This window comes from Trichosurus vulpecula, chromosome 5 (assembly GCF_011100635.1).
Source record: "Trichosurus vulpecula isolate mTriVul1 chromosome 5, mTriVul1.pri, whole genome shotgun sequence".
NCBI classification, from domain to species: domain Eukaryota; kingdom Metazoa; phylum Chordata; class Mammalia; order Diprotodontia; family Phalangeridae; genus Trichosurus; species Trichosurus vulpecula.
Window position 1 is genome coordinate 156062404 of NC_050577.1, and position 14730 is coordinate 156077133.

The 14730-nt window shown below is 36.5% G+C and overlaps 1 protein-coding gene across 1 annotated transcript in view; it reads right to left on the bottom strand.

Annotated features, from left to right (window-relative positions):
• Positions 1 to 14730, bottom strand: part of SEMA3C (semaphorin 3C) — a 191763-nt gene that overhangs the window by 54233 nt on the left and 122800 nt on the right. The window contains exons 8-10 of the mRNA XM_036761052.1: positions 14006 to 14120; positions 12399 to 12468; positions 8908 to 9052 (exon numbers count right to left, since the gene is read on the bottom strand). Coding sequence (XP_036616947.1) covers positions 8908 to 9052; positions 12399 to 12468; positions 14006 to 14120 — 330 coding nt within the window. The remainder of the gene's footprint in view (positions 1 to 8907; positions 9053 to 12398; positions 12469 to 14005; positions 14121 to 14730) is intronic.

Here is a 14730-nt window from a genome sequence, read left to right on the forward strand (position 1 = left end):
AATATGCAAACTCATTGGATACTCAAAACTACTTTACAAGAAGGCGCTATTATTATACTCATTTTACAAGTGAGTCAACTGAGGCTGAGAGAGGTTAATGTGACTTGCCCAGGGTCAGAAAGCCAGTAAACATTGGAGGCAGTAGTTGAACTCAGTCTTGTCCTCTGTCTCCAGCACCTTTATTTATATGAAAAGTCAAACAATAAAATATTTTATTAACTGTTCAGGACACCAGTAAAAGAATGCCACAAGGCCATATATAATTGCTAACGGACCTGAGCAAAGTTACCATAGAAGTTGAGAACAGGTAAAGGGCATAATGATTATGGAAACACAGAACTTGAGAGACTGAAAGACCCGCAACGGTTACCTAATCCAATTCCTACATGGTTCACAGAACTAGAGCTATAGCGGACTTCAGAAATCATCTGTTCCAACCCCAACATTTTACAGATGTCTTTAGTTCCAAGTGATCCATCGACATTACTTATTAAGTACCTACTAAGTGCCAGTGTGGCACTGGACCGTGAGTCAAGAGAACCCAGGTTTAAATCCTACCTCAGACATTTCATTGCTGCAGGGCCCTGGGCAAGCTCCATATGCTCTCTGTGCCTCTCAGTTTCCTCATCTGGAAATGAGGGGATTGAACTTGGTGGCCTCCTAAGGTTGCTTCCAGCTCTAAATCTATGAAACTATGGAAAACTTTATGGAAGAGGTGAGATTTGGGCTTAGTGTTCAAGGAGGAGAAGAATTTCAACAGCAAATACACACATCCACACATACATGTGCACTTACATGTGTGTGGGTACACAAAATAAATATAGAGAGATGGAAGGGAGGGAAGACAAGTATATGTGTGCATGTACATAATATGAGTAAAGAACAGTATGTATGAGAGGGAAGACAAATGTGTGTATATATATGTATGTATCTACAGAATAAATACAGAGAGATGGAAAGGAAAGAATACAAGTATGTATGTGTATAAGAGAGGGAAGACAAGTGTGTATATATGTATGTACAGAACAAATACAGAGAGATGGAAAGGAAAGAATACAAGTATATATGTATGTGTATATGTATAAGAGAGGGAAGACAGGTGTGTATATATGTTTGTATGAGAGGGAAAACAAGTATGTATATATGTATATACACAATAAATACAGAGAGAATACAAACTAAGTAGTAAAGACCAGGCAGTTTAGGACAGTGGAAACAAAAGGACACAGAAATGGCTTCTTCATGTGGCAGGATGGGGCACCTAGTGGTGCAGCGGATAGAGCACCAGGCCTGGAATCAGGAAGATCAGAGTTCAAATGTGGCCTCAAACACTTACAAGATGTGTGATCCTGGGCAAGTCACTTAACCCCTATTTGCCTCAGTTTCTCATCCATAAAATGAGGACACAGTGGAGAAGGAAATGGCAAACTATGTCAGTATCACTGAAAAGAAAAGTCCACGGAAAATTCCTATGGGGTCACATACAAGGGGCATAGACACGACTGAACAACAACAACAAGGTAGAGTATGACCTCCATCCTGAAGGGACAGGGAGATTCTATGAGGCAGAGGTGAGGAAAGAGTCCATTCTAGGCCTGCACAAAGGAGATGGACTTTCATGTGTAGGGATAGCAGAAGAAGGCCAGTTTTGATCACAGAGTATGGAAGGGGGAACAATGCACAATGAGGCTAGACAGAACTCTCAGGACCAGGTTGTGAGGTCTTAAACCTCAAGACAGCAGGTTATACTTGTTTGTGAAGGCGATAAGGATTCACAGGAGTTTACTGAGTAGAAGACTGACATAGTTTGATGTGGACTTAAGGAAAATCTCCTTGGCAGCAGCATGTAGGTTGAAATGGAGAGATCTGCAGCAAGAAGGCCAGTTGGAAGGCTGCTGGAATAATCTAGGCAAGCTGTTAGGAAAGCCTACATTAAATGCTACTTGTGAGAGTAGAGGGAAAGGTCAGATGCAAGAGGCGTGGAGAAATGGTAATATCTGGTAATGGATTAGGTATGTGGTAGTTTTAAAGCAAAGAATAGAGAATAACAATGAGGTTACAAATGTGGGAGACTGGGAGAATGGTATTGCCTCCAACAGATAAGTTTGGAAGCGGGGCAAGGTTGGGGGAAAGGAGGAGAAGATGATAAATTATTTTTTGGACATCTTGAGTTTGAGATGTTTCCTGAGCAACCAATTTGAAATGTCCATTAAGAAATCGGTAAAATGGGGTGGAATCTCAGGGGAGATAGTTGAGGTAGATTATATAGATGTGTGAGTCATCACAGAAATAATAATTAAATCCTTGGAAGCTAGTAGCATCACCAGTGAATGACTATAAAGAGGGAAGAAGACCTAGAACAAACTCTTGGGGAATGATCACAGTTGGGGTTCGGGGCAACCAGATAGTATAATGGATAGAAAAGCACTGAATTTAGAGTCAGGAAGACCTGAGGTCATATTCTGTCTGAGGAACAAGTTTTCACTTACTTCTGTCTTGCTTACCCCATCTGTAAAATGGGGATTTAAGAGCACGGAGCTCAGGGCTATTGTAAGTATCAAGTGAGATAACATGTGTAAAGGGATTAAATTGTTATGTAAATTATTATTATTATTATTATTCCTATAGATTTTAAGTTCCCCAACTTAATATTTATCAATATTCAGTAAGATTGAAGATATATCTAACTTTGCAAACTAAGTATGTCTCTTTATTATAAAATAATCAACTGCATTTTGTACAATTAACTGTGTATTTGTAATTTCCTTTATGGAATCAGGTCTTGGACCTGCTAGATGCAGAATGGCCAGAGCAGATGCTCCTGCTCCACATTTATAAATAGCCGTCAAAATGAGACGGTCTTTATTAGGTTGTGGGATAGTTTATACACATGCAGTGGGCACTGCAAGATCTCTAAACAAGCTTAACTGGAATAATGTAATATGTTAGCTTGGCCACAGAGAGAGTCTGCAGTCTTTGGCTGCCCTTTGCAGCATACCGACGGTGTCTTGTTTCTTCCACAAACTTGAATTGCTTATGGAAAAACATCATGACACAATTGGCACACTCCTTCCTACTGAAGTTGGTTGGGCTTGGTGGTTAGGACTATTTGTTAATATGGCCTATCCACCATCAAGTTAACAGACATAGCTTGAATTCAAAGTCACAGCACAGGTATAAAATTTCTGTCTGTGTCTTTTCTCTAAGTATGGAGCTACAGATTTATGGGTTTGCCCTGGCAGCTGGACTACTGTGTGGGGAAACAAAGTTTGACAGTCACACTTGATCCTTCACTAGGAGTACTTCAGAGAGGCAACATTCTTAACCCTTGAGAACAGGGAATACTGCAGGTCACTTGGCTACAGAAGCCCTGGCTGCATTAGCTGAGAGGACGAGCTTTGGAAGAAGTGTATTTCAGCCATTCTTTGCCAAGGCCAGAATACTGACTTCGTGTTGCAAGGGTCTGGGGATGGGGAGAAGGACAAAATATTCAAGCGGTTGTTCTTTTCCAAGAGAAGATCCAGAAGCTCCAGTGTGTGTGTGTGCGTGTGTGTGTGTGTGTGTGTTGTGTCTTTAAGGATCACTATTTGGCAGTTCTTGATTGAAAGGAATCGTTTATGGACCCAGTGCCAAACATAAGAAACCACATTATAAAAATATACTTTGATAGCAGACTGCTGGCTTTTCGCTGCCTGCTCAGAAGTACTTCCCAAAATCTTGGCTCATGATGCCCTGCCTTGGGAGCAGGTTTTAAATCTTCTCAGAAGAATACGAAGATTGTAAAGTATTCTGTGAAAAGTCTAAGGTACGGAATTTTCAAACTAGAAACCTTTCTTTTATTCTTGTTCTACAATCAGAGAACTATTATAATATTTTATAGCATAGTTCTTAACATTAACCTAAATTTATGTAATAATGATGTTTTGTTGAATAAATCAATGAAAGAATACATAATTCCAGCCAAAATTATCTTTGCTAACAAGAAAAGAGTGACAACGATAACTCTAGATAGCAGACCAATGGAAAATTATTTATATTTGTCTTTGGAATAGGCTTTTAAAACTAATATTTGAATTAATGAGTCTCATTTGTAAAATTAATATACAATATTTCGGGTGGAACAATGAAGCCAGACTAAGAACATCATTCCTTTTTAACATACACACAAACACACACGTACACATGCACACACATACACATATTTCCTTCCAACATTATTACTAAGACACAAGAAACCAGTCCTTTCTATGACTGATGTATTTTTCAACACTCTCACGTTATTGAAAGTGGCAATTACTGGGGCAGCTAGGTGGCGCAGTGAGTAGAGCACTGGCCCTGGAGGCAGGAGGACCCGAGTTCAAATCTGCACTCAGACACTTGACACACTTAATAGATGTGTGACCTTGGGCAAGTCACTAAACCCCAATTGCTGTCCTTCCCCTTCCAGAAAATGGCAATTTCCTATTTCAGGTGCCTCTTCTCATCTTAACAGGGAACTTAGGAATTGGAAGGGACCTTGTAAGTCAAATATTCCAATATCTCACCCTGTCTAGGAAATCCTTTCTATAGCATCAGTGGGATAAAACTTTTTCTTGAATGTGTCCAGTGATGAGAATATATGAGCTAATGAGGGAGTTTATTCCATTTATTTGGAGCTCTGACTGTTCCCTTATTCTGATGCTTTGTTACTTCTACCCATTGGTCTTAGTTTTTCTCGCTGGATACACAAATAAGTTGAATCACACAATTTGTCACAATTTGATAACCCCTTTTGCTTTTCCTATAGCAGAGCTTCATGTTAATTAACTAGGATTAATTAGACTTACCTAGTAAGGCATAGCAAGATAGTACCAAAAGAATACTGGTTTAGGAGACAGAAGGCTTGATTTTATCACCCTGGTTATCTAACATATTCCTTTAAAAATATATACCCTTTGGTCCAGGATCATAGGCTCTGGATTTAAACGATCATGTTCAAACTAGGGAGATTCTAAAAACCATATTTAACTCATTTTTCCTAGAGTCAGGGTATCCTTTGGGAACATCACATGATGCATCCCTGTGTGGATGAAAAAGGTCCTCAGCTCCTGTGCAAGCACTCAAGCTTACAGTCTATCTCAAATATATGTCAGCTTTTATTTAGCCTGCATTAAAAAATAAACATGCAAAGGACTTATTGGAGCCCCAAAATCATCATGATAACTATACTTCCCTTTTTAGCAAATTCCCCTGACAACTACCACCCAGTACCTCAGCCCAGGGATCTATATGGTCCTCTAGATTTATAGTATTGTCCCAAACAACATTGGTGCTCCTCTGAAATGGATTTTGGATGTAAACACTGTGAGATATTCAACTCTAGTACTCTTGGGGCACAAATGATTTGCAAAACTCAGAGCAAAGGAAAAGGACAAGCTACAGCTTTATTCTTTCCCCATCATGTTTCACTCCCTTGAAGATCACTACTGCAGCTCTAAGGCTCTTCTCTTCTAGAAGACTAAGTCATGGAATTTTACTTGTTATCACCAGCTATTACCATCTTTCAGGCCAAAAAGCTCTGCTTCTGCCTCTGTGAGGCTGCCATCTTTGGAGTTGAATGATTCGGCCACTCCCATTTCTGGAGCACCAATGTCCTTTGGATCACCGTATAGATGTACGAGCTTCAGTGCTCCAGAGACCTGAGCTATTTTTGTACATGTATGTGCTTAGCTCTTCCCTGATCTGGTTCTATCTGTTCTCTGCAAGATATTTTATGGGCTCCACTCCAAGGGAGCAGAACAGATAAGATCTGTAAAAACTCTGACTTAATCAATCATCCCCACATGCCATGACTCATTCATTCATCTTCAATGAGGTGTCAAAAGTTCAACAAGTTAGCATACTAAGGGTACTTCCTAAACTTCATTGGATATCACCATAAATCATCACAATGTGGTGTTAATGGACACGTTCATACCTTACAAAGGGAGAGGTCTTTAAAGGAGGAAAAAAAGCTTTCTTTCTCTTTCATTTAAGTCCTGACTGGGTCCCTGATGATATATAAAATTATCTATCCTGATTCCATTAATCCTTTCGTCCAGGGGATGGTGACAGATAACAATATAATACTTAATGATAATAATAACAAATGCATTGATAAAGCATTTTAAGGATTGTAAAATGTTTTACATACATTATCTCATTTGATGCTCACTATGCCCCTTGGAGGGAGGTGCTACAGCTATTATAATCTCCATTTTATAGATGCTGAAACTGATCCTGAAAGAGGCTAAATGATTTTTCCCAGTGTCTCAGAACTATTGAGAGGCTGAGGTGGGATATATACCCCAATCAACCAGAATCCAAGTCCAGGGCTTTGAATGGCATACCACTTCACTACTTCTATTGGGTATTCTAAATAATTATGCTCTTTCCTTGAATTTCAATAAATATTCTGATTAAATGACTTACATAGAGCATAGGGCAAGACTCTGTTAAATGTAAGTCAGTGACCATTTAACTTTGACATATAGGTTTTGCTGTTGTTATTCTTAACCAAAAGGACCTTCATTCTTTTCCAATTTTCCCTTTCACCTAGAAGTACAGATAATTCAAATATACCATCTTTCCCACAATCTTAAAACAACAATGAATTTTACTTAGAAAGAGGACAAATGACTAGAAATCAGGTGCTAAGAGTTTTCTGGGGCTAGGAAAATCATCATCTGTTGGGAAATGGCTGATAGGAACCAGTGGGTAGAATCGAAGCGTCATTAAATCTTAGGAAAGAAGCTCAATGTTCATTTGGCTAAACTTCTACCTGTCATTATTATAAATAGAATGTAGTCCCACGGGCTGAGGTAACAAAAGGGGGACAGGTGGTATTCTATATATGTAGGAATGATGTCTCTGTAATCCTGTCTACACAGTTACTTACAGATGGCAAATTACGCTTTCATATGGTGATTATTAGAAATACATGGTAGAGTTAGTGATATAAGCAAGCATACACTAGTTAAAACAGAGATGAGCACTACAGTCATAAGGCCTGTCAATGTTGAAATAGGAACATTTCTGCCCATTGTATTTACTGTGAATGGGCAGTATGACATCTATACGATACCTGGGCCCAGGCTCAAAATTATCCTTCACGGTATGCATGAGAATTCTAACAGTAAAGGTCGGGAAAGCTCTGTTTCAGATCAAGTTCAGAGTAATGCCTCTAGATTCTATCTACAGAACCTACTCATCTCCCCATCAATAAAGATGTGACCAACATCAAGATATAACATTACCCACAGGAGGAATTCTGTCTACTACATTTTCAACAAATAGTCATGTAGCCTCTGCTTAAGAGAGCAGAAAAAGACTCAATTCCCTGCCACCCCCAGAAACCTATTCACCTTTTGGACAACTCTAATTGTTAGAAATAGTTTCTTAAGATTAAACTGAGGTGTTATGTTAACTATGAACTATGTTAAGAACATATACACTTATTCTAAATCCAACATTCTAGGCTGTAAGCTTTAGATTTCTTTACATACAAAGTATTCCAAATCATAAAAAAAAATGAAAGCTATTTGAGGCACTGCATTCCTTTCCAGTATCTTGGAGAGCAATTTAGGTCTACAGTTATTTTCCTTTATTCAGTGCAAAGGACAATGAAATAGAAGTTAGGAGACCTTGATTCCAATCTGTACCCCTAACTAGCTTTGAGCCTTGGAGTCCTGGAACAAATTGGTTAATTTCTCTGCCTTAGTTTTCTAATCAATAAAATGAAGGGGAGAGGGATGGATTAGAAAATCTCTCAGATCTGAGGAAGATCTAAAATATTAATATTCTTTAATTCCTTGAAAAGTAGCAGAAAAATAAATTGAATTATAACTATCTGTCAATACCAGTAAAATAAATTCTAAAGTTTAAATGCAAATGCTTCACTCTGAATCATTTTCATTTTCCAAAAGATCTGTCTTACTTAGGTGTTTTCCATTTCTTTACAATTTCTATTACCCTATTCCATCAAGTGTAATGGGTTAAGGGGAAAAAAAAATAATTCTTTTAGGCAGTCCTATTGTACAGTATTTTCTCTTAATTCAGGACTTTCTATGCCATTTAAGCCAAGATAGGAACATTAATCAGTACTTCTAAGAGTGGCAGACTATTGGCCAAATGACTACCAAATGTAATAAATGTTACCTAAAAATAATAGGAACGTTATCATTGAAGATCTGGAAAAATTCCATTTTTAATCATGCACTTTTGCCTCTGTATCTTCAGCTGGAGAAGTTATGGCTTTTTTTATAATAGTGATATTTGATTATATAAATTGATCTTGTTTCCCAGACCCCCCCCCCAAGTAATTTCATTTAGAAACTGATTTTTCATGCTTATGACTGCTGGAGTTCTACTTGGGAGTATTATTTTAATTATTCTGACTTATATGCACTTCATTCTAGATTATAATTATAGCCAATTCCAATTTTGAATTTTCCTATAAAAAGTTACCACTTTTAAAGACATATGGCATACAATTTTGAAACTATAAGGGCATCTATAAAAGAAGAGAACTTTTTAATTTCTTTAAGTCATCTGTAAATGAGTTATTTCTTCCTTATTCCTGCACTGTTACCCTAGATAAATAAAGGGGAAACAACTGAAGTGCCTGAAACCAGGATTTGCCATGTTCATCTCACAGAGTTGTTAGGAAGATCCATTTAGGTATATGATTTTTAAAAATTTAAGTGCTAGGCAAATAATGATAATAACAAAAAGTTCAAACTTTTAAAAAGCAATTAGGTTTTATGAGCTACAACAAACTTGTGAAAGAACAAATATTTACTCCATTGTATTTAGTTATTAGTCAGGTCAAGGTACTAATTCCTTGACAAATTATGCAAAGACAATAAATATCCAAAGGTAGGTACTTACAGTGCCAGGACGGGGGTAAGGAATTCTCCCCTGGTATGGAATCAGCTGGTGGTTTGGCCCCTCTTTGTGGGCAAATGGTCCATTAAACACAGTCTGAATATCAGATAAGTGATATACACACACTGCTGAACCTTTAAATACTGAGCTGAAGAAAACAAACAAGCAAAAAGTTACCTTATAAATTGAACACATATAGGATACTAACTAATTGATATGAGCGTGGATTTCCTCAGGGAATTGAGAATGAATTCCAAGAGAATGGCCTTGAATTATTTTTTCAAGTATAAACTAGAATGGTGATTGGGTAAATCAGCCAAAACACCCCACCCCACATTATACCTTAACAAAATGAGAAAATGTGTCAAAAACCACCCAAAAGACCTTAGACTAAGTATGAAAAAAATTCCTGAATGAAGTAAAGTGACATTACACAGGCATGTGGGTTTAGATTAGACAAGAACAGTTGGTTATATCCTAGGGGTCATCTATAAAATATCAAACTAATTATGTCTGATCGATTAGAAAGAGTTGGAAAGCATTCTAGCAAAACTTCTGAGGAGAAATGGCTTGGGGTGCAGGAAGGGAGAAGACAGAGACTATCCCTGGCTATCCTTCCCAACAACACTTTGGCCTGAGTAGGTCCTTGTAGGTTTTGAAGAGTACAGAGGATTTTAGAACAGTTGGTGTACAGGGTCTTCCTCGCTGGCAAGGACAGACCGGGCATATATTTAAAACTTTCCAGTAGAAATGTTATTTCATGCCTATGGGTGATATCTTGAAGGTATCATCAAAAGGGACTTTCAGAGCTGTGACATACTTCTCTGTAGTACATGCTCTCTAAACTCGTCTGTTTACCCCAGGCTCTGTATGTATTGGTAAGAGACCATATCTCAGACTTTGGGGGCAATATTGGGACAAATTGTTCTCATTACAGTACCTTGTTAAACATCCATTTCTAAAAGCTAAAAAGAAATAAAGCACTTTTGTAAACCTTAAAGTATTTCCCCCTCCATATATGTAACATATATACGAATCAACAGAAATAGATTTGTTATTTATTTGTTATATCATATGTACATATATTATTTTATATTATATTTATTATTGTTATTATTGCAGCACTGGAAATGAATAAAAGGAAAATGTATGATTTAGATATGATTAATGTGCCTGAATCACACAACACAAAAGGGTATACACTGTGTGATTCAGACCTATATTCTTAATCTGATAGGTAAAAATGAAAGATTTTCATCTGACCTGGATTAATTGATTAATTAATCTGTGATTGTAGTAGGATCAGTAATAGGAAAACACGCTTTTTTAACTGCCTGGGAATAAACCCACTAAAGGGGATTCCCAGACTCTCCTTTTTCTCATGGACAAGTGAAACTGATGTCTGAATTCAAGAAACTCATGTTGAATTCCATGTCAATTTCAATGTAACTTTTACTGAAGCCAAGGAAACCATGGCATCAATAAGTTCAAAGTTTATCTCTGAACATCATGCACTCACGACATAGCCCAGCGGTGTCCCATCTCCAGCTATTCAGCTTCCTTTCATGTACTGTCCTCCTCCATTAGAATGTAAGCACTTGGAGGGTAGGGATTATCTTTTTCTTGTTTGTATACCCAGAACTTAGCAGTGTCAGGAACAGACTAGGAGCTTAATAAATGTTCATCAACTAACGAATATCTCCACTTACAGCCATGCTGTTAGGAGAACATTCTCAGATTTTTCATGTCATGAACATTAGTTATAATTGTATAAAATCATTTTCTTCCTGATTCCTTTATATGGTTTTCCAGTTATAGACAAAAAAGGGACATAATTGAAAAAGGCATATGAAATCAGACAATACACCTTTGTAAGTTTTATTTCAATTCTTGCCAAAAAACCATGCCCTTTAGTCACACACACAGATCAACTAAAACTAACAATTGTTTTTCATCACAAACATTTCTCTCCTGTTACATGCCTAATTTAGGGCTTAGAGGGGTAAAAATAATTGGCTTTGATATTAAAAAATCTATATAAATAGTGGGATCCCTATCTTTAATCATCTCACATATCCATCCTGGATTTTTTTAATAAAAATAAATGCCTTGGCTTTTAGAAAAACAGAAACCTGGACACATAAAATCTTTCCCTTAAATCTAAAACTGCCTTGAGGATTTGGAACTCTTTCTGTTTAGTTTGTCATGTCCTTGAAACAAATCCAGTTTCCATTGTAAGAACAATAGTCTAAAAAAGTTTTTTTTAAAGAATAAACATGTTAAATTCAAAATAAAATTTTAAAACCTTCAATTTCCCATGCTATTTGTTTTTATTATTATTACTATTAATGAGATTCATACATAGATTTGTCTGCCTGCATCTTAGGGACCATTACAGCCACATTTTTTCCACAGCTGCTACTTTAAAAATGACAGTACAATCTTAGGTAGCCTTAATAGATGTACTGGTTCTGAACAAAAGAAATAATACAATGTCCACTTGCTCAGATAATTCTGTTTGCCACATTTTAAGAGGGATATTAAAAAAAAAAACTTGAGTGCATCCAGAGGTGAAAAAAGTGTGAAGCTGAAAACTTATACAAGGAATGGTTGAAGATAATGGATGGGGAACTTGGGAAAGATAAAAGTAAGAAGAAACATTACAACATCTTCAAATACTGAAAGGATTGTCATGTGGGGAAAGGTTTAATGCTGTTTGTAGCTTCAAAGGTCAGGATTAAGACCAATGGATGTTAGAGGAAGTCATATTTTCATGCAAATATAAGGAATAAATTTTCAGTACTTAAAAGTGTATAACAACAAAATGAGCTCCCTCAAGAAGTCATTGGAACTTTTCAAGGAGAGATTGGACACCCACCTGTGAAGGATACTGTAGAAAGCACTCTTCTCTGACTCTAAGTATGTGCTAATGCATCACAAAGGTCAAATCTAAGATTCTAAAGTCCCATACATTTGTGATAATAATAAAAAACCTTTATATATTTTAATATAATCGTAAGGTTCCTAGCATAAAAACCAAGTTAGAAGGACTTGAAAATGTCTCCTGAAGTTCAGCCTAAATTATCTTGTGTATCTATCAGTACTAACAGAAAGTTTAAAGATCCAATTTTGGATCAATTTTTCAAGCAAATTGGTCATCATTTTTCCTTGACAAACTAATCAAGTGATCAATAAGTCTAGATTTTATTTCAATTGGTAGATTTTGTTATTTAATTTTTGCTCAAGCAATCACATTTTTCTTCTTTCTATCAAGACAACATTCTACCAGTATAAGAAAAGATTTTTTTTAAGCTTAGTATAGCTGAAACATATTTGCCAATCAATCTGTTGAAAGTAAATTGATATGAATAGGTATATCCCAACTGTTGAGGAAAATTTAATTACACAAAGAAGAGTCCATTCTATACTATTAACTCTATATAATTTAAGACTACTTAAGAACAGAAATTTTTTTTTAAAAAACAGATCATTACCTTGATGTTGTAAAAATACCATACACAAGTGTTGTCCGAGGATTATCTGTTTCTAGCAGAAACACATCCTCTACAAAAGAAAAAAACACAGTTATTTGAAAACTTCAAATCCAATATTACCACTATACTATAGGTACCTGTAGCATCTATTAAATGTGCAAGTTAAAAGATTCAACAACTGTTTTATAACTTTGAAATTATGCAAAAAAGGATGCAGGAAGCAAATTTTGTTATAAAGAATTATGTGCAGGACAGTGTATATTGAGAAATCCCTAGCAAAAAATTACAGGTTTTGGTGGTCACAAGAATATAACTCCCTATTTCCCAAAGGTTCAATGTATCAACATTTGCCCTTTTGACTTTTGTGACATTTTCTAGGAATGTTACCCCCTCAAAAGTTGAGGAGTGAATGTACTTTCAAAAACAGTGTGCCTAATGTCTGACCCATTTCCAGCACAAAAAGAACTACATGTTTTTGAAGAACTTCTTGTGATATCCTTTGACTAGCTCAAATTTTAGTGTTCATTGGAAACCTCCACTGGCAAGTCAAGCTTTGTTCAGACCAATAATATCACTGTTGTAGGGAACTCCCAGTGAGGAAAATCCCACTAGATGATTCAAGTTTAATGTATCTAAAATGGAATTCATCATTTTTCCACTGAACTTTGTGGAAGGTTCTCCATTGCGCCAATTATTCTCCAAATCACCCAAGCCTTGTAAATCTGAAGTAATCTTTTATTCATCAAAGAGAGCCAATCAATCACTAATTCCTATCAATTCCCTTTTGTAATACCTCTCACTTCCATCCTCTCCCTAATCTTCCCACTGCCACTCCCTTAATTTGGACTCTCATTGTCTGTTGACTCCCAACAATCTCCCCACCATTGTCTTTTCTCTTTCCAGTTCATCCCACAAAGCACAGACTGATTGGTCTTTCTGGGACAAACATAGATCCCATTCAAACTTGGAATCTCAGAATTAAAAGGGACCTCAGAGATCAGCTAGTCCAACAGATATCTGAACAGAGACTGACTGTTTGCAGGTCATCTATCTTCAGGCAGAAATAATTCATGTGTGGAATAAGTATATTTATATGTGTGTAGAAAGGCAGATAAAGACATATCTATGCATATACACAAATGCATAAATGGAGGGGGAGGGAGGGAGAGGGAGGAAAGAACAGAGGAAGGGAGGAAGGGAAGGAAGAAGGGAGAGAGAGGGAGGGTGAGGAGAGAGAAAGGGGGGGGAGAGAAGAGGGGGAGAGAGAAAAAAAGAGAGAAAATGCCATCCCTGTTCATGTTCTGCTTCAATGTACAAGCTTATATATTGCAATAATGAATACATGACTGTATTGAAAAGTACCTCATTTCTCCAAAAAAGAAATTAATTATAATGGACAGTTGACATTTCTTAGCCAGAAGCTAGAGTTTATGAACTTTTAATAAATCACACACATATAAGATGGCATTCTAAATTGGCAAATTAGTGCAATTTACTTATTAATATCAACTTTCATACAGAATAAACAAAAATTCTAATGATTGTTTTAAGTTAGGATTCTTACACACTGTCTCTTAAAACCAAATCTCAGACCCATAGCAACATACCTAGTTCATCAAAATAAGTTTCAGTGCCATCTTCATCCATCACTGAGCATACTAATCTAGCCTTTAAGAAAGTGGTCCACTTGTTAACGAGGCTACGCTGTCCACCAGTGTCATTCTGAAAAGAAGGGCATTGACAAATCAAATTTAAGTGTAACATTAAAGAATAGACACGTCATAACTGGACACCACTAATTGTGAATATCCTGTAATATTATGAGGTAATACTTAATATTTACCTTTTAAAAATTGATCCTTTTCCTGATAGATAAATGAGACAAGATTTTAGGAAGTATCTTTTAAATAAAGCAGTGCCTCATGTACCTGTCATTATTAAGGAATGTCACATTAATATAAATAATTTTCTAGGTAAAGTACATTGCCCAGTTTAATAAAACTAGCTATTTCATTTTTAAAATATTAATGGCTAATACCATTCTAAAAATCAGTTGCATGCTTCCATACAGATTGAATATTATTTAACCTTTCCTTGATGACTTGTGGCATCATTATGAGTATCGATTATTGCAATCATCCAAAATATAATGGTTCCCTTGAGGGCTACTGAACTATTTTGCACTATACATCATGGCTCCAGAGACCTATGCCTGATAGTTCTATCTCCTACTCATCATGCCCTCACTGCTTCTAATCTTTTGCTTTATACTCATGATGATCTGTGTATGGTCCAAAGGACAGTATCATGTATTTCTTCTCATGCAAATTAG